The 27,744-nt window shown below is 41.9% G+C and overlaps 3 protein-coding genes across 8 annotated transcripts in view; 1 reads left to right on the top strand and 2 right to left on the bottom strand.

Annotated features, from left to right (window-relative positions):
* The window catches only part of CLTA (clathrin light chain A), a 28,467-nt gene extending 23,010 nt beyond the window's left edge, over nt 1–5,457 (bottom strand). For 2 of the 6 annotated variants that reach the window (XM_074812930.1, XM_074812926.1), the window contains exon 1: nt 4,994–5,447. In XM_074812930.1, coding sequence (XP_074669031.1) covers nt 4,994–5,204 — 211 coding nt within the window. In that variant the 5' untranslated portion in view covers nt 5,205–5,447. Of the gene's footprint in view, nt 1–4,993 lie in introns of all 6 variants that reach the window. The other 4 variants (XM_074812924.1, XM_074812925.1, XM_074812928.1 and 1 more) reach the window with 4 other exon arrangements.
* Nucleotides 5,458–13,082: 7,625 nt separating this feature from the next.
* Nucleotides 13,083–17,868, bottom strand: CCIN (calicin). The gene is given in 5 exon segments (XM_074813659.1): nt 13,083–13,194; nt 13,196–13,437; nt 13,439–13,560; nt 13,563–13,727; nt 17,466–17,868. Coding segments are annotated over 5 exon segments (1,044 nt in total).
* On the top strand, nt 17,817–27,278 carry NANS (N-acetylneuraminate synthase). The gene is made up of 6 exons (XM_074811700.1): nt 17,817–17,998; nt 19,187–19,402; nt 22,669–22,768; nt 23,025–23,179; nt 24,062–24,328; nt 25,525–27,278. The coding sequence occupies exons 1-6, from the start codon at nt 17,867–17,869 to the stop codon at nt 25,732–25,734; spliced, it is 1,080 nt and encodes a 359-aa protein (XP_074667801.1). The 5' UTR covers nt 17,817–17,866; the 3' UTR covers nt 25,735–27,278.
* The last annotated feature ends 466 nt before the right edge of the window (nt 27,279–27,744 follow it).

Raw genomic sequence — 27,744 nt, 5'->3', positions numbered from 1 at the left:
AACTTGTGATTAAGATGTAGAGTCAGCATGCTGACTGAGCATGTTGCAGGCAGAAGAGGAAATGGCACTGTACCAGCACACTGTCATATGCCAATACAAGTATGCTAACTAGAACAAGACTAATAGTCAAACATTCTCTCATTTGAGCTCTCCAATCTCAGTGTTTGTATAATTCAGTATAAAGTCTAGAAAAATTATCTGCTTGCCAGCTTTCACGTCAGTAATCAATGCTAGTTGATTTTTTTTGTCCACAGAAACATGTTATTTCATACCTGACTTCCCATGGAAAACGCCTGTTACTGCTATCGTCATGCTTTCATCAACCATGACAATGAGAACTTTCTACTGGCTTCAGAGTCCATCCAATTCTAATGCATCTTGAAGCTCATGAAGTTAACATTGCACATTTAGAACTGTTCTAATTAGTGATGGTCCATATTCCTTGGTGTTTGTTTCTGAACTTAAGATAAAGCTTTATTTCTAACGATACTGTTGCAAAGAACATGTCCAAACATCTACAGTTCTGTAACACATTCTGACAATAGGGTAATAATGAACTTCCACCCACTTTTTAGATTCTGGAAAGGTTCAGAGAGGATAAGCCATATCAGCTACCCTGCATTTGCAGGAGTGAAACAACAGCCAAGCTTGCCAGAAACAGACAGCTAAAATCAGTGCCTCCACATGTACTACAGTTTACAAAAGAAATGGCTAGGTAGCTCAAAGATAAATACAGTAACAGTTTTGTCACTTCAGTCCTACAAGTCAACATATGGCTACAGAGGTTTATCACAATGATGATCAACTACTCTGAAGGCAACTACTTGCATTAATACCAGACTCAGTACTACTTGGCATAAAAGGAAGTTTGCTTAGCCTTGTTCTCAAGGTAAAAGACAACAGCTTCCTGAACAAAGGCAGGACTTTGCAGAGGTAGCTCTTCTAACACAAGTCCAACCATCTCCTAACACATGGATTAGTTCCTCCTCAGGTCTTCCTATCCAGGTGTGCTTTGAACAATATCTTCATGCAGAAGAAATGAACTTCAATATGACCATACATAAAAGTATTTTTTATGAGCTACTTTCAGCTTCTCTTTTAAACAATAAGTACTCTACTTCTTTATTGACACTTTGAGTGAACTAGCAGCTATAGTTAAAGCAACAAAAGAGCATAACCAGCTTTAATATATTATGGCATAAGGCTGAGTAACTTCACCACTCAAGGCCTTGCTTCCCATCCCTCTTCTTTAGGGCACAAATCATGCTTCCTCTTCACCTACCTCTCAATCCATAAGAGGATGAGAAAGAAGAATCTTCTCAGAAGTTTTTGTTTATATAGTTATGCAAGAAACTGAGGAAGAAATAGTTTTTCTAGCCATAGCTTATTCTCATGTGTGTGTGCAAAATAAAGGGAAGCAGGTCAGAGAGTATTTCTTTCCTGTGTTATAGTTCTAACCTGCTGTCATATCAAAACCCATTACAGTTCCCTCATTTTCAATATAATCAGTAGGCTAGTACTAGACCACACCTTCCTCTCTCTGCAATAATGCTGTGCCATAAAAGCTTCTGTCATTTCCCAATAGATGTAGTTTTACCTTGAAAACAGAAAAATAGGCTTTTCTGTCATGAGCTTCATAATAACGCAGTGTCACCACGAGTCAACAAATACAAGTTAAACAGATACCATCCCTTTATTATACCTTTCTCAGTGCTACCTTATGGTGCACTGAAGACTTAAGATACCGATTGCATAGAAAAACTGAAAACAATGGCTGTTCAAACAATTAAGAAAAAATATCCAGTCACAAACAAGTAACTCTTCCTGTCTGTGGTGCTAACTAGAGAGACAGGAGGAAACAATTCTAAATCATTTTCAAGTGAGTAGGGTATTAATTGTGGTTTATGGACAAACCATCAAATGCAATTAAGTTTCTTAATTGCTAGAGAGGCTCTTGAGCCTCTTCAGAAGATAGAGAAATGTTATTCATTCAAATTCATATAAAAATGACAGACCTTGAAACTGTAAAGGCAATGTTTGAGACTAGACAGCCTGCATTAAACTTGTATGTATTTCCATGATTGTTAACATATAAAACTGCTTGTCTTTGAATGTAATTCTCCATAAGAAGCTACTTGACAAGCTGTCACAAGGTTTTTATATTGACAAACAGGTTCTAGAAGCCATATACTTCAACCTGAACTCACTCTCTCCTGCTCAGAGGACATAGCAAGTGAACTGCTATAACCTGAAGACCTAGTATTGTCAGACTGGAGAGAATTAACAAATTTAACTGTAAATAAATGCATTTTATTGATTGATTTATCACTGAAAAGGAAATCTAATAAAAGACCAACTTACTAATAACTAGGCAACAGCACTGTATTACTTGATTTATACAGCACTTCCTGTTTTCTGAAGCAGTGATTATGCTTCGTATTTCAAGGGAAATAAGATTAGTTTTCACATGCCCAGGAAGCTTGAACAGGATATCTATTTACATAATAAACTGCCTACTGATTCAGGCCGGTATTCCAATCCTGACCATGGCAATATGAAGTGATGCTAAGGGGACACATGAGCTTGGCAACATTCTGCCATTCCCCCACACACTCATCCAGTATCAACCATTGCTACACAACAGAAATATATACTAACATCAGTTCCAGACACTGATGTTCATGGAGTTCACTACTGTCCATATATTTGTCTAATTTTTTTTAAAAGGCTGCAATTTAAAAACTGTTTGTTGTGTGAGACACCATGTTTCTTACAATTGTATTTCAAAACATTGGTGACTGCTTCTCACAGTATCTGAAGATCTTCAAACTTCACTTAAGAGCTGCCTGAGTTATGGCTTTTGGCTGCGTATTTAGAAAGAAAACTTATCCAACAGACCTGTAAATAAGGAGTTCAAAAAGGTTACAGTTAAAGTAAATCCACAAATCCTTGATCATGATGCTTAAGGTTCCATGTAAGAATTTGTATTATTTCAAGAAGAAATTTGCATTCACCTACTTAATTACAAAACAGTTTAATAAACTAATACACACTAGAGACTGGAGCTGTCTGGTATTTGTTAGGATACCGATCAGACAAGAAACCTCAAACACAAATGGCAACAGAAGTCATGAGATCATTTGTCACTATGCCTGAACCAGTATATTTTTGCACTGCTGCAGTTCACACTTTTTAACAAGAAGGGAGTGAGTACTGGCTCTGACAGTCAACAAGGTTCTGTTAACTGGATGTTCTGTTAAAAAAAGGGACCACCAGAAGTCCACAAGCACAATCTGCTATGCCTCCTTAACAGGCTAGAGCATAAATGAAATCCCAAAGCATACAAGAAAGCAAGATGACATACAGATCACACCTAGATTTCCCAGATCCTTAGATCATATTAACATATTAATTATTTTATGACCCTCTTTATAAAGTTTTCCAATAACAGTTTCGCATTCCATGACAAGTGAACTCACATAACTTGAGAAAAACTCTTGAAAAGCAGCTTAAGAACTACTTTTACATATCAAGCCAATCCAGAAGTATTAAACAAGTTGATATTTGCAAGGAATCATTCTGCAATAGCTACACTACATACATGTAGAGAAGGTATGGATATAGTTGGATATAGCACCTTGCGAGAAAGGCCAGTGTCAAAACTTTCTCCAAAGAAGTTAGTCCTCAAACAGCTACTCTGATGTTCCAGGGTCTGTTTGGAATGTAAAGACCATATAAGGTATAATGCTTGTCTGAGACTTCTGAAAGTAAGCAAGGAAGCATCCACTGTGTCTGTTTCTGCACTATACACAGAAGTTATGTCTAATATCAAAACAGGATGATTATCCTCATGTTCTAGGGCTTGAGCAAGTTACTCCCCTGTAAACACCCTTTTACAGGAAGCATACAGTCCATATGTTTTGAACTTCACAAATGAGCTGACTCTAAGGTCTGCATTACCACTAAATAAGCACTGGAAGCAGCAGGTCTCCGTTACTCGATTTATTCCAAGAGATACTATGAACCTGCATCCTCATATATAAGATATGCCAGTCATTTCAGAAATAAGGTTGCATAATGACAGCTTAATTCTAAAGATGTTTCAACAAAACAGGGGAGCAAAGTTATTCAACTTAAATCTGAAGAGCGGCATCTTCCTGAAGTGACATAGGAATGTCACATGACAGCAAGTATGTTCCTACAGTCCCAGTGACAAGTACAAGCAAAGTCTTTCAAGAGTGCTGAAACATCAGTTAAGCGCGTCATCCTACTGTCACAACTCCTTTCAACTTAGACTTCAGTAAAAAAACTAAACGTTTCATAACCATAAGTATTCATTCAGGGCTGCTTTAGCTACCATCAGACTAACTGAAAACACTAACCTCTACTTCCTAACATACAGAGGCACCCTCCTCAGAATGTGTATTCTGCAGTGTCAGCTTTCTCACATTCAGTACAAAGGTTAGCAAGGAACAAAGGCTAGAGAATTAGAAAATTAAACATTAGCTCAACTGCTAGCATACTTTAAGACTAAGATCACTGACTCTGAAGACAGAAATACAAGAGGCAGAACACACTGACTTATCCTGCTTTCAGTGGATCTTCATTTCAGGCAGGCTCCTGGATTAGAGGAGAAAAGAGTTACTCTGCAGGGTACTCAACAGCCTACTGAAAGCTAACTTAACACAAGGCAGAGCACACCAAGGACGACCAAGACGGCATACCTGCACAGCCCAGACCTAATCCCGGGACCATTCCCAGGCAGCCAGGCCCTGCTCACCGGCAGCATGTGCTCGAGCAGAAAGCCAAGGCGAGGGTCCCATCACCACCGTTCTCTCCCGGTCACTGGGCCTCCCAGGGAGAAGTGAAGCTATGAAGCCCCATCATGCCAGCACCTCTCTCCTCCTCGCGCCAGGCACCGCGCCTCCCTTCGCAGGGCTCCCCGCCACGGGGAGGGGCGGTGGACTGGGGCTCCCCGTCCCTTCGCGCGTACCCGAGACAAAGCCATCCAGAACGTGCAGCGCAGCCGGCACCTCGCCGCTCTCCAGGATGCTGTAGCCCTCGTCGTTCTCGATGCCTGCGATCTCGTTCTCCTGCTGCGCCAGGAAAGCAGCGGCAGGATCCTCCTCGGCGCCATCCAGCGCCCCGTTATCGGCAGCGGTCGCCGGCTGCTGCTGAGTACCGAAGAGCTCCAGGTCGGCCATGAGGACTAGAAACGACGAGAATAGTGACTCGAGTGGCTACAACTTCCGTACATGCGCCTACACCAGAAATCAGCGCGGAAGGGGAGGGCGTCCTGCCTATGGCAATGAGAGCCGAGCACCGCCCAGCAGTAAAGCCAATCAGCGAGAGACAGAGGCGGGGCTGGACTCTCCCCGCGATGCCTTGGGCTCGAGCCAGTCAGCGCCCAGAGCGCCGCGCCGCTGCGGGCGGGGGGCGGTCAGACTCTGCGGCTCCTTTTGTCCCCGAAACATGGCGGCACGCGGAGGAGGTGGGCGGTGCTAGGCGCCTGGCCCGCGCGATGAGGTCTGGGGCCTGGCCTCGGTCCAGCCTCCTGCGCGCGCAATGCCCAGCCCGCATCGGTGCCGATAGGCCTCTGCTCCAGGGTCAGGCAGCGAACAGCAACTGCGGTAGGGACTGACTCTCCGTTGCACTTCTGTCAGACCACCCCGTTAAGTGAAGCTTTGCTGGCTTGTTTTCAAGCGTTTATACAAAAATATGGGATTGCAGTTCTGCACTTCCAACATTAAGGAAATCATTGCATTGGAGTAGTAGGATTTTTACTGACGCCTTCAGAATGTTTTTGATTTAAGACATTAAATATTTAGTAGAACAGATGTTTTCAGAGCAGAAAATTTAAGTGCAAGTCCTTCCAACTCTGAAAGCATGCACATAAGAAAGGCACTGTACAACTGACATCTGAATATGAACCACATCTCAGGAAAACTCTCGGACTAGAACCTCATTACAATTGCCAACAGCAATAATAGCAATTAGAAGGTGAGAGCACATAATGACTAGGGTTTGGTCCAAGTCCGCTGAAATCAGTTAAGAGGTTCCCTCAACCTGCTGATGGCTAGAGACTTTCAAGCTATAGCTATAGACAGAAGTCAGAAAAAAATAGCTTTTCAGTTAAGAGAACCCAGTATTTTATAACTACACTCCTACACCTGAAAGGCGGTAGCTACTTTGTCTGATTGCTACTCCTCTGCAAGTTACTGAAGTCAAAAAGAACTGGTTTGAGAGGCACGTAAAGCTAACAGCATCTGCTTCACACCAGCTACTCTGCACATCAGTTACCGTCAATCTGGAAGCTCCCTCACAGCAGATTTGTAGACATCACTGCACATACAGTGACTTGGGCAGCTACAGCTACAATTCTACTAAATAGGTTTATGAAGACTGAAGCCCGCAAAGAAAACATGCTTACACTTCACTGTCCTTCGCTTTAAGCCCATCTGCACTACAGACGCATGCTGCAGCTACTCACTTTGATTTGATAGGGCTGCAATTAAAGCTAAGCCAGGGTCTATAACTCACACTGACATTAACAGCTTGAATAAGCCAGCTTCCCACTCTGCCTACCTTGGAAGAGCAGAGAGCAATTCACACATTGAGACAATCAAACTGGAGACACAAGTTTATTGCTACAACACCCAAGAGAGGCTAGCCTTCAAATATATGTAGTTCTCATCTCCAGAAGGAAGGCAGTTGTTTCATGAGAGAGACTCCTTGGGAAACGCTAACCAACCAGGTGAGGGGCTTGAAGGGTCTTGGCCTTATTTCATATGCATATTGACAAACATGTCTTCTGCTACAAGGCCATGCTGATTTGTTGCCATGAGAATTTAACAGGATCGGCTAAAGAGGAAGTGCTGTTGGTAGTGTCTGCTGTGTTAAACATCCCAAAAGGTGCAGCTGCTTTCCAAAGAACACCCAGAAATAGAAGGTAAAGTAAGAAATGTACCTACAACTAATAAATATGTGGTGCAGTGCTGCTGCTTTTTGTTGCTGTTACAGCTGTATCTCTAACCATCACAGCAGTGCTTGGTTTTCAAGTAGAATCTGAATAAGCAAAGGATAGAGATTGTTCCATCCCTAAGGTGCACAGAGATGCACAAAGATCAACAGAGCAGGGGACAGACTGCCAGAGCAGAGCAGTAGGAAATTATATGACAAGAGATCAGGGGTGAGTGGTATAAAGAGGCAGCTTTGCAAATATGAGGACAAGATACTTGAAATAATATGAATTACAGAAGAAGCAATACCATGAAGGTCTTGGAAACTTACAAGATTGTGAAACCCCTTTTTGAATGGATTGAGTGGGGCTAAGGAACCCCGAGAAGAGAATGCAATGTAGACTTTTTTATAAGGAATTAGACATTAAGGGTGCATTTTTTTATCAAAAGAAGTGGCACGTGAGTCACAGAATTACTTAGGCTGGTTAGTCCAACCTGCTTGCTCAAGCAGGGTCAGCAAGCGCAGACTTCCCAAGACTGTCTCCAAGTCTGGTTTTAAGTATTCTCCACAGATGAAGACTGAACAACCTCTCTGGACAACCTGTTCCAGTGTTTGACCACCCTCACAGTAAAAGAATGTTTTCTTGTGCTCAGATTGAATATATTTTAAAATTCTTTTTTTATATTTTTGATTGGTCTCCACTGCTGCTGTCCTGTTACCAGGCTCTACTGAAAAGAGCCTGGCTCCCTCTTCTTCATTTTCTCCCATGAGGTATTTATACACATTGATAAGATCCCTGTGAGCCATCACTTCTCCAGGCTAAATAGTCCCAGTTCTCTGCCTCTCCTCATATGAAAGATGCTTCAGTCCCTTAATCATCTTTGTGGTCCTGCCCTGGACTTGCTCCAGTATGTCCATGTCTTTCTCGTAATCTGGGTGCAAAACTGGATTCAGCACTCTAGATGTGTTGAGTACAGAGGAAGGATCACTTTCCTTGACATGCTGGCAATGGTCTTCCTAATGCAGCCCAGATGCTCTTGGCCTTCTTCATTGTGAGGGCATATTGCTGGTGGATGGTCAGCTTCTTGTCCCCAAAGACCCTAAGGTCCTTCTTTGCAGAGCTACTGTCCAGCTGCTCAGCCCCCAACATGTACTGGTGCCTGGAGTTACTTTTACCCCAATGTAAGACTTTGCATTTCCCATTGTTGAACTTCATGAGATTCCTCTCTGTCCAATTATTCAGCCTATCAAGGTCCCCCTGCATGGCAGCACAACCCTCTGGTGTAACAGCCACTCCTCCTGGTTTTGTATTATCTGTGAACTTGCTGAAGTGGCACTCTGCCCCATCATCTAGGTCATTATTGAAGATGTTAAACAGCATTGACCCCAGTATCACTCCCTGAGGTATACCACTAGTGACTTGCTTCCAGCTTGACTTTGTGCCACTTATCACAACCTCTGGGCCTGGTTGTACAGCTAGTTTTCAATTCACCTCACTGTCCATTTATTTAACCCATACTTTGTCAGCTTGTCTGGGTTGTTGGGGAAGACAGTGTTAAAAGCCCTACTAAAGACAAGATAACATCCTGCTGCTCTCCACTCATCCAACAAGCTAGTCAGCTCACTGTGGTTATTAGGTTGGTTAAGCATGACTCCCCCTTCGTAAATCTATGCTGACTACTCCTGATTACTTTCTTGTCCTTCCTGAGATTGGGAATGGTGTCCAGGATTAGTTACTCCATTGCCTTCCCAGGGATTCACCTGAAGCTGGTTGGCCTGTCGTTCCCTTGATCTTTTTTGCCTTTCTGGAAGATAGCATGACACTTGCTCTCTTCCAGTCTTGAGAAACACTCCCAATCGCTGTGGCCTCCCAATGACTTCAGTCAGCTTTCTCAGCACTTGTAAGTGCAACCTGTCATGCCCCAGGGTAGATCGCTTGTTTAAGTGCTCCCTAAACTGGTCCTCCTCCAACCAGGGTAAGTCTTCATTGCTCCAGACTTTTTCCTGTGGTTGCAGAGCCTTGGGATTCCTGGAGGGTACGATCATTTGCTTACAGCAGACTGTCCTGGTTTCGGCCAGGATGGAGTTAATTTTCCATTGGAGTATTTTATACCATGTGATGTCATGACCAGGGATTTAGGTGGGGGGGCTCTCTCACTCTGGCTGGGCTTTTCACTTGGGGCTTGCACATGCGCTGTCTGCGCGTGCCGTCTGCTCATCGGGTCTTCTTGTTGCAGTGGAGGGGCGGTTGCTGCGCTCGGTCAGCCACTGCTGCATTTCTTTTTGGACTCACTATTGTTACTGTTGTTCTCTTGTTATATTTAGTAAATTCTTTCTTTTTACTCAACCCACGAATTCTCTTCTTTTTGTCCCTCCCCTATTTTACCAGAGGGGGGAGGCGGAGGTGGACGGCCGGCGACGTGACGCCTGGCCGCCGGCTGAGTTCAAACCTCCACACAGACCTAATAAGGTGCTCCAAATTTACTCGTAATCTAAGGTGGAGTGTCTGATTTAGGTGCATACAAATCTGGTAGTAAAACAATAGCATGTGGCTCCCCATGGATCATATTTCCTTAGAAGCAAAAGGAGAACTAGGACTGGCTTTTTGATGCTATTGTAATTTCTTTTCTTAAGACCATCTGCTTTTCTGAAAGAAGGCGGCAAAATCAGAGGAAATCCACAGAGAAAAGTTACTCCTATAGCATGTTCCATTTCCATAAAGATAGTGAGGGTCAACATTTTTGTGCTGTTATTAAAGAGCTGTGTGAAATAAATAACATGAGAGAATGCACTTAAAGGGTCCATTTTAGTTCTTGGTACAAAACCCATTTTAGTTCTTGGTAAAACCCATTAATTATCAAAAGAAGAAGCGATATGTAGAGACAGAAGAAAAAAATTACCTATTTTCGGGCATTTCTGGAACACATTTGAAAGTCAGCTGATTGATTCCCATTACCAGGACGAAAAATGGGATCAGCAAAACACATCTTACCATGTGTTTTGCTGATTGAGGACGCCAATTAAACTCAAGACACCAGAGTGAAAAGAGTAGGCTTATTTTACTGTTAATAATTAAAGTATATAACCAAGTAATACAGAAAATAAGCAATAAGAAAAATATAGAATAGTACACTTAATTATTACTACATACAGTTAATTATAGAAAATAAGAACAAGCACAGTAATGCAGCTAATCATTACTACACAATGGGGAGAATAGTGAATAAGAAAGATATATCACCACATCATACATTACCGACATCCAGATCCACAGTCACTGGGGAGCCCTGGTTGCAGCGAGGATTTAGAGTACCTTTCCCTGCAAGTGGGAAGTCCTACACGATATGTCCATCTGTAGGTGAGGCATCCAAAGTCATGGCAAGAGGGTCCAGCCTTATATACCAAAAACCAGCAAGTCAGAATGACTTGCACTTTTCTTTGAGAAGAAACATCTGGTTTCATCCTCCTGTTGGATTCCACCCAAAGCCTGGCCAGGGCTCAGGGGGGAGAACCAAGGGAGTTTCTAACAAGGCTGAATACTTGGGTTCTCAGCCTTGAACAAGGCTAAACAAGGGAAGTTGGATACACATTCTCACAGCGTTTCATCCTCACTACTAATTACATTTTATCTAAGCTACATTTTTCACTAGTGAGCATACATATTTTGTTAATGATCAGATACTAATTAATAAATGCTAATGGTAATACAGATTTTACTCATTAGCAGATACTAATAATGGATAATGTTTGGTTGTGATGTTCATCTAGAGGTCAGCTTTGTTTTGGGGCCTATTATTCAGGCTCTAGCACTACACCATGTAGCCTGTAAGAAACCCCAAATCCCTGGCCTATTATATTTATTTAATCTACTCTCCTCTGTCATCATTAGCATAACTAGGAAGATGACTGATGTCATTGTGAGGCCATTCAATCATCTTTGAAAGGTCATGGCAATTGGGAGAGTTCCTTAAGACTGGAAGATAGCAGTTGTTACTCATATCTTCAAGAGCAAGTTCACAGAAAAACCTCTTGAATTCTTCTCTAATGAAAGACAACTAGTGAAAGATAGTCCTGATTCTGCAAAGTATTGAAATGTATGTTTGAATTCATAGTTTCTTGTCCTTTTAGCAGGCCCTGCATTGTGGCACTTGAGGCACAGACTCTCCATTGAAGCACAGAAGGAGACACTTTATTGTTACAATGGTACATAGTTATGCTCTTGCTATGCTCTCGCTACCTTAGCTCTTACTTCATGATAAGCAAATAAGCAACTACACAGTCATCAACCCTCTCCCCCAAAAACAGTTCCATACTTTCTCCAAGCTGACTTATTTCTTCCAAGGCCTGCTTCTCCTCCAAGCCTTGCTGCTTCTCCAGGCCTATGCAGAGCAGAGCTGGCACTTCTCCAAGCCAGCACAGAACAGAACAGAGCTCCCACCTGGCTCACCAAGTAGAGCTTCCCTGAAGAAGCCAATGTCGATTTGGCTTTTAAGTATTGAATCTCCCACAGCTGTGCAGGGCTGACAGGCCAATGCCAACTTGCCTCTTAATCATTTATCAGTAACACATGACTCTTAACATATTGAATCTCCCACAGCTGCGCAGCACTGACACTCCCACACTGCTTGTCAAGTTCTTCCATCAAAAGACTTGTCAGCCTGCCTAACAGAACTGACCTGAGAGAAAAAAATAGTTTTCCACAGAGGATAATTTCCTAGCATGTCTGATCAAATTGATTGCAACTGTGCAGGTAGTAAGACCCTATCTTTATGTTCTATGACCTCACCCTCATCTTCTCTGACATAACTGAAGGGACCTATTTAATTTACAGCAGAAATTGTAAATTCCCCCAACACTGTTAAGAAGTACTCAGTGAAAGATTTCCCTTCAGTAGTATATAAAAAAATCCATTCACTACATTGTTTCCCATCAAGTTTTCTGGACAATCTCTATTATACCTTTGTTCTACAGATTGGATTCCTAAGGCTCTTTCTTCACAGTACAGTCTCCAAGTCCTTCACTATCACTGATGGTGGAACTTCTGCATCCCCTAATGTTGTAAATCTAATTAAAATATTAGCAAATAATCTAATAGTTCTTCCATGGACTAAATTCCTGTTGGCTTCCTTAGAAACGGTAAAGCAGAGACCTTTTCTTGATTTGAAGCATTCCACGAGGTGCAGAATGAGTATCTCACCTTGCCTAAACACAACACAGGTCACAAATGCCTGAGAAGAATCTGGCTGCATAGAAACAACTCATGCAAGAAAGCTACTATAATTAACTCTTTAATTCTGAGTCTATTTCTGCTGTAAACTATTTTTCAAAGTGTGATGTTTTAAAATTGGTTTAATTGATGAATGAATGACAGCTGCTTGAAATAAAGGGATTATTGAAGTACACGCTGAGTAGAAGTCACAACTTACTGCAGACTGTTGCAAGGTAAGGAAGTCAAGTGAAAAAGGTTTTGGTACAAGTGAAAAGTCATTATTTATTGACAGGGACTCTTCACCTTTCCAAATTAATTGCAATTTTTAGAAAAACTGTGAAAGGTAGTTTGACTGTATGGTAAACTGAGTAGCCAAGATCTTCCGAAGGATCTCTCAGAATTCTCCCATTTCCCTCCTTTCTCGTGTAGTCAGAAGGTATTTGGACTGAGAGAATATTCCTGTCATCCTTCATCTGCATAAACAATGCCTCCATACAGGACGGACCTCTTTGTGGTCTCCAACTGAACACACTGTATGCAACAAATCTAAAGTGCGGGTATTTGGTATCAGAACCATGTTCATTAATTTGCTCACTTCTTTTTCTGCAAGTTGATACCAAAAAAATTTTTTTTGACCTGGGTGCACTCAGGATGTTTCCCTGTGGAAAAGCACAACAGGTTTATGGTTGAATTCAGTACAGAAGGTGAGATACTGCACCACTTTCCCTGTCTGTCAAAGTAATCTACCATCTGAACATATAGGAAGCACCTGTTCAGCTGCCTTGTCACAATATAAATCAATTTGAATTTTTTCCCTTGGTGAAAAGGCAGTAGCATCCATGGGAGTGCTTATTTTCCCAGCTGAAGTCCAGTTCTCTGTCCTCCCATCACCATACTCGCAAGTGTTAGAGACCTATTTCCTTGCATCAGCACAATCCCCAAGGGAGTACACTACTCCTCCACAGGTCACCATAATGTGTAAGACCAAACCTATAGGCAGTACCTCGGACGAGGAATTCTTTTCTGTCATGTGTCTGAGCTGTCTTTGAGGTAGTGATCTGGTGTGTTATTTCTCCAATGACACTAACTGCTAATGTTGCACTAGGAGCAGCTGATTTACATGGCATCTCTGTCAGTTTCAGCTACATGTAAGCAAAACATGTAAGCTCAAAAGTACAAGCAAACCCCTCGTCATTAAATCTTACACCTTCTTTCTGGCCGCATAAAATCATTACAGAGTCAATTAATGACCTCTTCCCCTGGAAAAGAAAGCAGTCTTCAAGCACATTCTTGCTTCCTGTCACTCAAAATCATTTCCATCCTAGCCAGAGGGCCAGAATGACTGTTGAGCATCAGCATGTCATGGCTGGGAGCCACCAGTGTTTGGTTGAGACCCCAGGTAAGTGGATATAGGCAAAAATCTGACTAGAATATCTTTATCTTTCTTCTTTTCTGAATTACTAGATCAGGGCCAGGAAAGCCTGGTTCTTATTCTGTGCATGGAGGTAATCCTCTTTGAGGAGCCTGTCATATATCTGGCAGGGACCGAGCATGAGTTCTGAAGTACCCACAAGTCCATGTGTATACACTGTTCACCACTCCTTCAAGTTCACACATGTAGGTTATAAGTATGTAGAACAGCCAACTTTTCTCCACAAGGGACCTATGGATAAAAACAGAGCTGTGACCTTTCACAGAATCATACCTGAATTACATTGCGACTTTCAGCAGTTCCTCCATATTATTTTGATATGTTCTTTCTTTTCTGCGAACTGCATCTTCCCACATTTAGCCCTGCAAGTTGAAAGCAGAGATGATAGCATGAGCTTGCAGATACCAGTTGTTATGGTGAGATGTATGGTGTCATAAGATACAGCTGCTAGAACACAGGACCTGGTTTACAGGTACTGAAGTGTTGAGGGGAAAACAATCTATCAGCTAGGGATATCTGTAAAGTTCTAGCATAAGAACACAGAACAGGTCAAATAAGAGGTAGAAGAAAAATAAAATTAGGATCTTTTCTCATGAAACTACTTTCTCAACAGTCTGGAGTAAAACAACTAGAGCTATATGTACTGTGTCAGAGAAAATCAGTACTGCCCCATAGTTGGGAGCACAGGTTGAACACTGACAAGAACAGGATCTGGCACAGCATTGGCAGAGACTGTGCACGCTGGCCTCTCGAGGAAGTCTCAATTTATTAGGTAACTGCTAGCAGGAAATACACTCTGTCTTTTGTTTGCCAAGTTATCTACCTAAGTATGTTACTTTTCCCGGGAAATATTAGGATTTTGAAAGGCCACATAGGAATCTAAAGATACAGAACAAGGGAGACATCTGCTAGAATGCTTTGTACTGCCTTGCAACACTGACCAGTATCTTTGAGTGGTGGGCAGAAATATGGCTAGTTTAAGCTTCTCAGACTATCTCATCTTCACCAGCCATCACATGCATTTCAGCCAACTCAGGAATGCCAGGTGCTCTTCTGAGGTACATGGCATGATCTCAGTCTCTCCGCTCCATACTCATTTCATAGAGGTATTTAACACCATCTGACCTAGTAGTTAACTGTTGAACAGGTAGTCAACTATTGATCCTGTTTATTCATCGATCTGCCTGCCCCTGTATTTAGATTCCAGTCTGGCTCTTGCGCTGGCATAAAACAGTCTGGACCATCCCTGTATTTAGCCTGTCTTCCTCCTCCTGAGCTTCTTCCAGCACCACTCCCTTTTCCTCAGGCAGGACCCAGCAGATTTCTTCCAATTCATTAGATCTGATACCGAAAATGGCACCTTTATTCAACCGATCTATCAGTTCCTACTGCTCACCTGAGAGGGACTTGTATGTTCTGAGCATTTCCCCACCTAGTCCTACCCACCACCAGACTGAAACCTTCCTCCTTATCGAAATTATCCGAGTCACTATCCTTTTGTTCCCTTTGCCTTCCGTTTACCCCCTCTTTGGCCCTGTGCTGCCATTTCCTGCTCATTTATCCTTTGCATCACCTGCCAATGCTACATTTTGAACACCACCACCACTTAGGCGATTTCTTATTTTCTGTCTCAAGTGCAAATATACCACTTTCACTTATAATCAAACCACATTTCTTAAGCATAATTACATATAATTACAATACAATGCAAAGAACAAATTCACATACAGCATCTCATCCCATTTTCCTTCACATCTACAAAACAACATTAATTGCAATACAGTATTATAGTTTATACTTCTGTTCTTAAGCCATTTCTCCTGATCATCTGAAGTATATAAAGACCATCATTGATTACAATATTCAATCACTTTCTTTCAGGTCAGTAGTTTCCCTGCCCCAATCTTTCCAGCATTTCAACATGCAGCCCAAAGAACCAGCCTTTAGAATTTCTCCATTCTGTGATTGGACAGAACCCATCCCCAAAATAGCACACAAAACAAAATAGTACAATAACAACACAAAACAATAACCTAACACAGAACTACAATACACAGCTTAGCATATTAACCTAAAGGGGACTCCACTATTTGTTCCCAGTTCTTTAAAATACATCCTAATGGAGACTTTTTCAAAATATTATTTTTAGATCTTAGTTAAACCTTATTAATATACAAAGCCAACAACTGTAATCCAATGCACAAAGTCAGTAAACAAAAATCGCAATCCAATAAACAATAAACAAAGCACGTAATTCAAAATTACCAAGACCAAGGGGTGGGACTTGAAGCCACAATCCTCCCAAAGGGGACTCAAACCCTTATGGCTCTTCCAGACCAAGTGGGACTTGAAGCCACAATCCTCCCAAAGGGGACTCAAACCCTTATGGCTCTTTCAGACCAAGTGGGACTTGAACCCATAATCCTCCCAAAGGGGACTCAAAGCCTTATGGCTCTTTCAGACCGAGTGGGACTTGAACCCATTGCTGGGACTCTAACCCACAATTCTTCGATACTCTGGGCATTCCTGTTATAGCATATGGAGTAAGGGGACTCAAACCTCTATGGCTCTTTCAGTGGGACTTGAACCCACTGGGGGACTCTAACCCCAAGCCAGAAACCTGGATGTCCTCCAAACTTTCGTCTGGTAGAAGTTGTCCAGGAGGGGACTCGAACCCCTCAGGTACCCTTCTGGCCCAACCTTGCGAGGCTTTCACCACGTCTTACAGGCAGGCAACCAGAAATCCCAAAAGAATGCCTTTACCAGGGGATTTGCTCTGGGGTCTTTGGTCTGGGGGTCAGAAGTTCTCCCCAAGAATCCCTTAGTGCCAGCTGGAGGTCCTGTGATCCCATGGATCCATCGAGATTCAGAAGCAGTGTTCCATCTAGGTTGCCAAAATATTACCATAAATCCGGGGGATCACTCCACCTAACGTGCATCCAGCACTGCAATAAAGAATGCCTGCCTTCTAAAACTTCAAATTAAGTCTTAGAGACTTCAAACTAAGTCTTAGTCTTTTGAGACTGGATTTATGGTAACAGCTCTCCAGCACCCTGTGTCCAGATAGCCACTACCCACTTCCCCTGTCCTTAATTCATCACCTGGATATTGCCTCTTAATTATCAAGGAGGGGAATACCTCGATGATCTCAACAGGGATCATTAATAACCTTCCAAATGTTCACTGGAAGGAGAGCTCCATGGTAGATAATTTAGCTGGTTCCATGAGATATAGCTGCTGTTTGATTATCTCCTGTGGGTGCCAGTAATGCTAATCTGAGTGTTTACAAATAAATTTAGAGTCCAAGATATTTTTCCAGTTTGTTTTTGGATTTTTTTACAGGCCTCTGTCTTTTTTTAATCTTTCAAAGCATGGAAGAGATACTGGAGCAAGACAGAAAGTAAGCCATATACACCCTGGAGGAATGACAGGAATGTGGAATAACTAAGCATGTGAATACCTCTGAATGCAGAGTATTTCTTTCTTCAGAGCTGTTAACTCATCATTTTTCTCCAAACAAAGACACACATTTGTATTAAAGAAAAAAAACCACCTGTGATTAATGTAAGTAAAAAGCAATTCAATGTTTTCCAGTCTTACCAGGTTCAGCCAAGAGAAAATTGGAGGAAGGGAGAAAGGACAATTTATCACATTTTTTGAGATTACACTGATCTCTGGGTGGACTGCCCATGCATAGCCTGGTTTGTTTTAATTCTTGACTGATAACACTATCGTAAAACAGTTGTTTTATTTTTATTGGAGTTAAAATGGAGTTATCCAATAATTATGGTCAATAAACCACTACATGCAACAAATGCAAACAGACTGCTCATTGCTCCGCCACGCCCGGCCACAGGAACTCACCGGCCAGGCGCCTGCCAAGCGCCGCCCGCACCCCAGAGGTGCCGGAGTCGCTCTCGCTAGAACACCGACCAGCTCCAAGGGCCTCCAAAGAGCCCAGGCCGGAAGCCAGACAGCCCATACGTCCAGCACACTCCGCCCGCGCGTACAGCGCCACGAAGCCCCCGGGCCCGCCCCGCCGCGGCCTCCCGGAGGCACACCCGTCCGCCCGCCGCCACCTGGCGGCCCTGCAAGCAGAAGCAGCCCCGCCTACCTCCCGGGATGTGGCCAATGGAGAAGGTGGTGGCGCCCGGCCCCGCCTTCCGCAGCGCGGATTGGCTGCCCGCCACCGGCCTACGCGGTGGAGTGGCCAGCTCTGGAGAGCATCCGCGCAGTCGCGCGTGGGCAGTGGTGTGACGGCCATCATGTCACGGGAGTTCGAGCTGTGTCCTGGGCGCCGCGTTGGCGGCGAGCAGCCGTGTTTCATCATCGCAGAGATCGGGCAGAACCACCAGGGCGACCTGGCCCTCGCCAAGCGCATGATCCGCATGGCCAAGGTGCGCGCGGGACTGCTCTGCCGCCGGTGGGCGGGGTGGCCGAGGGGCGGGAGCGTGACCGGGCCGCCGGGGCTCCGCGGCAACCAGGCTTTGCTCTCCGCTGGCTGCGGAGGCTTGCTTACTCGGGTGAGATGGGCAGCGAGGTGCAGGTGAGCGAGAGCCCCAGGACACCGGCGGGGGCCCGGAAAGCCGGGGGAGGTCGTGAAGCCTCGCGCTATCCCCGCGGTGGACACTCCAGTCGGGGAGCCTCGTCTCCGGTCGGTGGCACCGCGTGGGAGGAGGGGAGTGATTTACAGGAGGAATTTTTAAAATAAGGTAACAGCAAGGAGGCAGTCGTGGCGAGGGTCAACAAAGCGAATGCTTTGTAGCCTTGGATCTGTAACTTACAGCCTGTGATCACATGGCATTAGCTTTCAGGAAGCCCCTACCTCGTTCACGGCACACGTACGTGCGCATACACGGACTGACACAGGCAGATAATACAGTCTCCGAGGGGTTACAGAAATCCTTCAGTTGTGTCATAAACTAACTGTGCATCTGGGAAGAATCAAGTAACTGCTGAACTGCCTGTTCCTCTAATTTGATGAACCTCTAATTTGACTTGATTGCATTACAGTTTTTTGAGGTAATACTTGTGTCATCCAGTAAGATATACCTATGTTACAAAACAGCATATAATCACTGAAGAAGTCAGGGCGTAGTGTGTTCAGGCTTATGACTGTGGTATAAGTGCAAAATAGTGTAGTGACAATTTAACTTCACTGTTTGTGTGACCAAACAAATTTCAGATTCATACTCCTTGTTCTAGAGAATCCTGTCACTTGTTTTCATGTAAAATTATCATGTGACAGCTGAACTTGGAACATGCCACAGAAATCAATTCTTCAAAGTAAGTGGCATGCATAGCAAGAGACGGTTCAGTTCTGTAGTTTTAGTATTGTGTTTTAGTTATAGTTTTAGTTTTTCTAGACTGCTGCTCTACTAAGTATACAGACATTTTGAAATAAAACGGCTTGTGTGTGCAGATCCTGTCACTCTGTGTTTGACCCATTCCTGTGATTGCTATGATGATGATGTGAAAACTCCATTGAAAAAGAGCACATTAGTTGCACAATCCGTATGTTCAAATTTAGGATGAGTGCAGTTTCATTTGCACTTCCATTCAGTGTGCACCAACTTGTTTTGCAGGACTGTGGAGCAGACTGTGCTAAGTTCCAGAAGAGCGAACTGGAGTACAAATTCAACAAGAAAGCCTTAGAAAGACCCTATACCTCTAAACACTCATGGGGAAAGACTTACGGAGAGCACAAGCGCCACTTGGAGTTTAGTCATGACCAATATAGAGAGCTAAAGAAATATGCAGAGGACATTGGCATTTTCTTCACAGCTTCTGGCATGGATGAGGTATGTAAGTCATACTGGAATGACAATCAGAGTCCAGCTGTTGTGTCTATTGGTTATTACTTAGGCACAATAGTTCTTACATAAAAAGAACACTATGTGTGGATGCTGAATTTCTAAATGAGGAGACTAGAATCATTGTCTCAGTTCACCTGTGTCTCTGCAATGGTTGAGTAGATGGCTGAACATTTTGGAAGACCTACCATGTATGCTGCGGTATCTATGCAGAGTAAATCATATTAGAGACAAGGCCTCAGCTGAATTCCATAAACAATCAAGGCTTTGAGAGTTTAGCTCCAGACTGCAGTCTGACCGCTATCCAGTGTTGTCTGGAATATTGGCTCCAAGCATTTCAGACTTCCCTCTGTATTTAAACCAGATTTATTTTTCAACTTAATCCCTATTATTTCCCTATTTTTTTCCTTTCTGCTGTTTACTAGACCCAGCTGGTGTTTCTAAGCAGCAGAAATGCTTACATTCCTTTCTTTTACTAATCTCATGCAAGGATCTCCACCTTGCCCTGTTAGTCCTGAAGCATTTACTGATTTTTGTCAGTGAGCCCTTGAACAGTTAAGTCACCAGCTTGTAAACTCCATGAAGCTCACCTGCTGCTGTTCTCCCTTAAGAGATGTACATTTCTCTTAACTCTAGCATGTTGCCTTCCTCAAAATTATGTCAATTACAGTGTTAACAAATGCAGTGTACAATTGAAATGCGTAAGCTGGAAAGATCAGGTAACAGTTAAACCTCAGTATAGATCAGAGATTACTTTTTTTTTTTTAGACTTTTCTTTGTGACCTAGAAAATACAGAGAACCTGTACAAACTGAAAGTACAAACTGAAAGAGACCTTCCAGAAGTAAGCTAGCCACTCTTGCACAAGGCAAGCACAGCAATATTTGTCTTTCTGCAAATAGCCTTATCCAGGATGGGACATGGATGGGATTTATTTAATGTTTTAAAGTGATCTGCTCAGTCCCTCACTCTCCTTACCATCAGAGAGAACTCCTGATATATCAGATTAATCTTTCTCATAATTTTTTTGTCCTGCCTCATCTGACATAAAAGTTGATACTTTCCTTGTATCTCCTTTCTGTGTATTTGAACACCATTATCACATCTCTTTTCTGTTTTGTATTCTCTAGACTAAGCAATTTCAATTCCTTTAAACTTTTTATGCTGTCTTTTCTAGTCTTCTGGCCATTCTCACTGCTATCAACTTACTGTCCTGTTAGCCAAAATCCTTGAATTGCTGTGCCCCAACTGAGATGGTATGAGCACCAAATACCATAAAAAATTACTTTAGATGTCTGACAGACAAAAAGGTGTTTTCCATGTATTGCAATAGCCTGGTGCCATGGACTTGGAAATAGATCTGCAAAAAGAAGGTGTTGTCAGTTTATTGTATTGTTATGTTATCTTCATGTCTAGGAGACCTGCTGAACACCTACTCCTTTAAGAAAAGAGTAATTAAATTCGGTAGTACTGGACTTCTGTGTCTGGGATCTAACAGACCCATATGCCTTTAGGGGGGGAAAAAAATCACACTCTGATGTTAAAACCTCCATCTTCTAAAGGCTGTAGTGCAATGCAGGACACCTTTCATATGCAGCAGCTAAGATCACTTTCCACCACTGGGATCCCTCTTTTTCTCAAGATGCTGTGCTCCTTTGTGTGTGGCATCATCAGCTAATTAACAGTAGTGATACGTGTTTGTACTTTCTGTTTTGAACAGCAATTACATTACACAGCTCCTAAGATTTCTGGTGGCATTTCTGCAAGACACTGGTTTGGAACTTACAGCAAATATTGCATGAATTTATGTAATAAATCCTTGAGAATATGTTAACTTCTGTAAATTGAACATAATCTCTAGAACTCCAGCTATGTCAAAGAGGTTAAATTGTGTGTTTAACTATATGAGGAAATCAGTGAAGTGATGGGTGAAGTAAATATAAAGGCTATGAGTAATCCCTTTATCCACTCTGTTCCAGTGTGTACTGGAGACAAAACAGGATCCCATTGAACCACTCCCTTTAATGTCATCCCTATTATTTGAGATTACTTCATGTTCCTTGAATCTCATACAGAAAAGCTGCTAATTTTCAAGAGATATTTTGCCTAATGAAGAGTGGCCTTAGATATGAGGTCTATCTGTCATGCATTTTATGCAATCTCCTCAGATTAGATATGTGGCTTTTTAATATAGCATATTCATTGTCTTCATGCACAATGCATTTTAGTGAATAAAGAGATGTTATGCATCCTATGTACAAGAAACTGGATCTACATTATAATGATGATGGAAAAATTAGACTGAAGATGTGATTGCCTTCTGGACGTTAGCACTCTTTCTCTGGCACTAAGTAAATTTGACTGCAACAAGAAGTGAGCTAAAGAAATTAAAAGTGTTTGTGGGTGGTTGAATTGGAACAAAGTTACATAACTATTTCATTGTTTCCCCTGGATGTGAATGGAGGATTTCAATCTCTCTTGCTTGTGATAGGTTTGGAATTTTCTTCCTTAAAAGTACTAACTTCAAAAGTCCACTTACTGATGCAATACTGATTTTCATGGAGCCTCCAATAACTCCTGAATTATCCTCAACATAGCACACACATTTTTAGAAGGCAGCAGGGTATAACTAACATTTGAATAAACTGTTTTATAGTCTTTGGCTTATTTTATATTTATTCTCTAGTATCTCTCCTAGAAGCAAATCCATTTTGGGACTTCCCTTTTTGGGTACTTTTTTTTTTTCATGTGCTTATTCAGTATACTCATATAATTTTTCAGAGTGACAGATCTTATTCAGGAAAACTACCTGTAGTTTTAAACACTGTTTGTGGTTTCATATTTCTGACCTGCGGGAAGTATGTGGCAGGAGGACTGCCTACCTGCCTGCAGTACATTTCTTCTTCAACAGGCAAGCTCCCATCTGCAGGTAGTTGCTCTCTCTGGTCATGCCAAAAAAAAAAGCAAGAATGCTATGGCCCATAAGCTCATCTTAAAGTTAGAGGAGCAGTGGAGCTCACCTGCTAAGTCAGAAACTAGTATCCTCAGAATAGTAAACCTTATTTCAGGAGCAGTGTATTTTGGGGGGATGGATGGATCGATGGATGGATCGATGGATGGATCGATGGATGACCAATTTAATTAAGCTTTGGTTTTGCCATTTTGAAGGGTTGTTTATTTCCCAGCATGGTAGTTCTTTACCTTTGATCCAGCTGAAGTGGTGTGTTAAAATGCAGTGATTTCTTTTCCTTGTAGATGGCTGTGGAATTTCTACATGAACTGGATGTTCCGTTTTTCAAAGTAGGATCAGGAGATACAAACAATTTTCCATACTTGGAAAAGACTGCAAAGAAAGGTAAGCGTTTTCTTTTGAGTTCTCTTGGTAAACATCACTGTGTCTCACTAGATCAGGTACTAGATCTTCCCTCCAGTTGATTTTGGAAAAAAATCTAAAGTACCTTTAGAAGAAAATCACCTTCAGACTTGGAAAAAAAAGGTTCACCCAGCTTCCTTTTCTAGTTTTACTGAATTAATTAACTTCAAGAATTTAATTTAATCTTGTGTAGCTTTCTTACAGACCTAAGAACATGTGCATATTTTCTAATGGCTAGGTCGTCCAATGGTGATTTCCAGCGGGATGCAGTCAATGAACACAATGCATCAGGTTTATCAGATTGTGAAGCCCATCAATCCAAACTTCTGCTTCCTGCAATGCACCAGTGCATACCCGCTTCAGCCAGAGGATGTCAATCTCCGTGTTATATCGGTCAGTGAGTAACACAGAATGTGCCATGGGTAGGGTACCAGAGAAGCACTATGCACTTTTATTGAGATATATTTCCAGATCTTACGCATGCTGGAATTTGCTTCCTATAATTCGTGCAAGCATTGAAGTAAAAGTATACAATGGATCCTCTTTTAGCAGAACACAGCTTTGAGAAATATAATAAAGCACATTTCTGAAGTGTTCACAATTAAACAGAGGAAAATATGACATACAGTTAACAGGTTAACCCTGTGCTTTGTAGAGCAAAGAAAAATTATGTAGACTGTTACCATTAAGCTGTATGGAATTGAGAACATAATTCTAAATAGGGGTCTAGACCAGAAACTTCTGTTAAAAATGCTTTATGTGAGTATCAGAGCAATGAAGAAAATGGATTAGACCCATGTATAGTTTCCTTCACTGAAAATATTACTTGGATAAGCCTGATAATGATGCAAGAAAATTTTCCCGGATTGGCCAGGGTTCAAGATTTTAAATACAGTGTTGAAGAAATCTGCTTTGGATACAGGTTAAATTTAACCAGTTCACTGGGTTCTTGGATGAAAATAGAGCACTACTCTGTTACTGTAACTTAAAGTGATGTAGGTTTTGAAGAGTACAACTGAATTAAAAAGAAAAGCGTAACAGAAGTTGTAGAATAGAACATACCTTCATTTCTCCTAGTGAAATTCTTAAAACATGACAGTTGCTAATGCTGTGTGACTTTTTGAATGTAAAAAAAATTCATTCTCAATATAACCAACTGCTTGTTTTGTGACACAGTAATTGTCCGTGGTTTATACTGTAGTTATCACTGTTAAATTTGCTTTGTCTTTGAAATTGCTGCCTTGGTAATTCAGACCAACTCTGTCATGATTCAAGGCATATCAGTCAGCTTTTCCTGATATCCCCATTGGCTATTCCGGGCATGAAACTGGCATAGCCATTTCAGTGGCAGCTGTTGCTATGGGTGCTAAAGTAGTGGAACGCCATGTGACTCTCAACAAAACATGGAAAGGAAGTGACCACCAAGCATCCCTGGAGCCAAATGAACTGGCGGAGTTAGTGAAAGCCATCCGTACTGTGGAAAAAGCAATGGGTTCTCCAGTCAAACAACTCTTGCCTTGTGAAATGGCTTGCAATGAAAAGGTAACTTCTGCTTTTGAGTCACATATAGCTGAAACTCATTTAGACCTATAGCTAATAACTCTATATTCAGAAAAATAGCTTGCTCATTGTTTATCGCAGCTTGCTTAGTGTTTCTGCCTCTGCACTCAGAAATTTCCTGCTAAGTAGCAGCATACACAGTGCTTATGCTTAGCCTACTGTAACATTAGCATAGACCTGTCATTTTCTATAAACTGCTATTTCTAACATTCAGTAAACTATTTTTACTAAAGCATATTTTGAGTATAATGGAGTTTATGTATATTATCCAGTGGTTAATTAAGTTGGGTAGAATCATGGAATCATTTAGGTTGGAAAAGACCCTTAAGATCATCAAGTCCAACTGTTAACCTAACACTACCAAGTGCACCACTAAAGCATATCCCAAAGCACAACATCTACACATCTTTTAAATACCTTCAGGGACAGTGACTCAACCACTTCCCTGGGCAGCCTGTTCCAGTGCTTGACAATCCTTTCAGTGAAGAAATTTTTCCTAATATCTGATCTAAACCTTCCCTGGCGCAACTTGAGGCCATTTCCTTTTGTCCTATCGCTTGTTACACGGGAGAAGAGACTGACCTTGCTACAACCTCCTTTCAGGTAGATGTAGAGAGCAATAAGGTTTCCCCTCAGCCTCCTTTTCTCCAGACTAAACAACCCCAGTTCCCTCAGCCCTTTCTCATAAGACTTGTGGTCTATACCCTTCACCAGCTTTGTTGCTCTTCTTTGGATGTGATCCAGCACCTCAATGTCTTTCTTGTAGTAAGGACCCCAAAACTAACACGGTATTTAAGATGCAGTCTCAGTAGTGCTGAGTACAAAGTACTCTGTAATAGTAGCAGGAGTAATAGGTCTCTATGACTGTATATGAGCTGCTTTTACTCTAAGCTAGAATACTAGTCAGTCTAATGAGATTTCCTCTATTCTGATTCTGAAAAATTTCACTGAGCCATTATCCAGTTTCAGAAAGGATCTAGATGTTCCGAGCAGCTTAGTTACAGTGAAGGTTTCCATGCTCACTCAACCTTCATTTAGATTAAGTACTAATGGGGAGGGCGGTTTCACACAACCTGTTCCCAAGTAACTGCAGAATATTTTTTAGCCTTTTTTGGTATACTAAGTCTAGGAATGTGTTTGACTTACTTAAACTTTTTTTTTTTATTTCTCCTTTATAGCTGGGAAAGTCTGTTGTGGCGAAAGTGTCAATTCCTGAAGGTGCAGTACTGACACTTGACATGCTTACAGTGAAGGTGGGAGAGCCTAAGGGATTTCCCCCAGAAGCCATCTTTGATCTGGTGGGTCAGAAGGTTAAAAAAAATATTGAAGAAGATGAAACCATCACTGAGCAAGCAGTGGAAAATCATGTCAAAAAAGTGAAGTGCTAAACCAAAGCACTCCATTCCATATTTCATGAGGTAGTACTGCATTATGGCACAAATATTTAAGTATAGCAGCATGGTAAATTAAGGGGTGTAATTACGAGGATCCAAGCAGGTTAGAATTTTCAGGTTATTAGCAGGAAGTTTCTGAAGCAAGTGGATGTAAATTATGAAGAGCAATTTTATTAGAAACTGAATAGCCTTGTGTCTAGAAAATATACTCCTTTCTCCATTCCACTTAACCTAGATTAACTTGGAGTGTTGCCAAATCTAAGTCTGCTGCTTTCCGAAAGCTTCCCTTTTCTGGTAAGAATATAGTAAATCACAGTAATTTTGTCTACACTTTGAATTGTTTTAACCCCGTATCTTTTGATGTTCCTCTCTTTTTCTGCTGTTTTCCTCACCCCTGTGATAACAAGATGCTAGTTGGAGTTGAATGCAGATAAGTGAAAGTTTACATACACTGAACAGAAAACTATACGTACAACCTGATGGATTTTTCTCAAGATGAAAGCCCTAAGATAAAAAGTCTCAAGATAAAGCAGTGGGTTGCAGGAATCTGCACTCTGGGGAAAATGAGCTTGAGAAAACTAGGTTCTCAAGAGACAGTAGCAAGAAAGGAAGCAAACTGGATATGTAGAAAGGTCCCAAGGTGCAAGAGAAAGAGCCTCATTTTACTTTTTGTGAACTGAAAGGCAAGAGGGCAAGCCGGACAGATTCAGGGGGGAAAACTAGATCTGAGATGGATCAGTGGAAATAAACTTAACCTATGCTTCAAAATTCAAAAAAATGTCAAAAGCATCTGTTGTGAGGTGAGTGAAGCCTGGAATCTTAATTCTGCAGTGCATTTTGATACCTCTATTTGTACCTGGGGGCAGCTTCTCAAGTAGGAAGGCAGATGCTGGTGAAGATTCAGCAACCTCCTTCCTGTACTACAATCAAATACATTGGGTTGGGACACTAGCATTTGAGACAGCTGAGGCTGGCTGCTTGACTAGATCGCATCACTATACTTCAGCATGATGGTCAGTGTTCCTCTTGTGTGCTCTGCCCTTGCATCACAGTTCTCATTTTTCAAGTGAGAAATGCAGTCCCACTCCTGTCAGCCTGCTGGTCTTCCCTTTGTCCGGGAAGGAGCCATATAGCAGCAGCTGCAAACCAGGCATCCCTCAATTAGTTTCATTATAGTTTCATTAGCACAAAACTACTTTGGTGTAACTTACCTGCATTTTTCTGTGGTGGAATCATTTAGTAGTGATGGTTATTTGGAACTTGCTACCTCTTGGTGATGAGTTGGTGAAGTATCTTGAATTTGATGGTGGTGTTTCTGTACCTGTGAGCTGTTTACTTTCAAAATGTTTACCCGTACGCAATTCAGAGGAAACTGTATTCATATCTTTAAACTGGGAAGAAGAGATTCTTTAAATCATGTGCTTGATTGTATGTGAGTTCTGATTGATTGCAGTATGCTTGCCTTACATTGAAAAACAACTGGTAAAAGATTATTTTTTTTTATTTCAAATTTGAAAAATAAATTTAGCTTAATAAGCTGTTGTTTCTGTGTTTCAACCTATGATCTTACCTTTGCCAGCACCAGTGATGATTTTGTAGGATTACCTGACCTGTTTCAAGTAGCAGTGGTTCTTCACTCCAGCAGGGCTGACTCTAGAGGCTGCTGTAAACATAGACTCCAGAAATTTTCAGGATTTATTAATTAATGTTTTGGGGAAAAAAATAAATTATCCCTATACAGAAACTTGCAAGCTGTCTCACCTAGTTTTATACAAGCATATCTTTATCCAGCTGCAGTTAAAAATCCTTTGCAAATAGGACACAAAAATAAATTAAGCACAAGTGCCCCCCTGACTTAGTGTTTTTACTGCACCTGTGGCTCCTCTAGGCATTTCATCTTCTATTGGGGGTGGTACACAACTGTTTATTGTACTTCCACTCTGTGTGGGAAGAACAGGACCCCCCAGAAACCCAGTTCAGTCTGTCATAAGTAAGACCAGCTAA

Source organism: Strix aluco, chromosome Z (assembly GCF_031877795.1).
Source record: "Strix aluco isolate bStrAlu1 chromosome Z, bStrAlu1.hap1, whole genome shotgun sequence".
Taxonomy (NCBI): Eukaryota; Metazoa; Chordata; class Aves; order Strigiformes; family Strigidae; genus Strix; species Strix aluco.
This window is presented reverse-complemented; position numbering and strand designations above follow the sequence as displayed.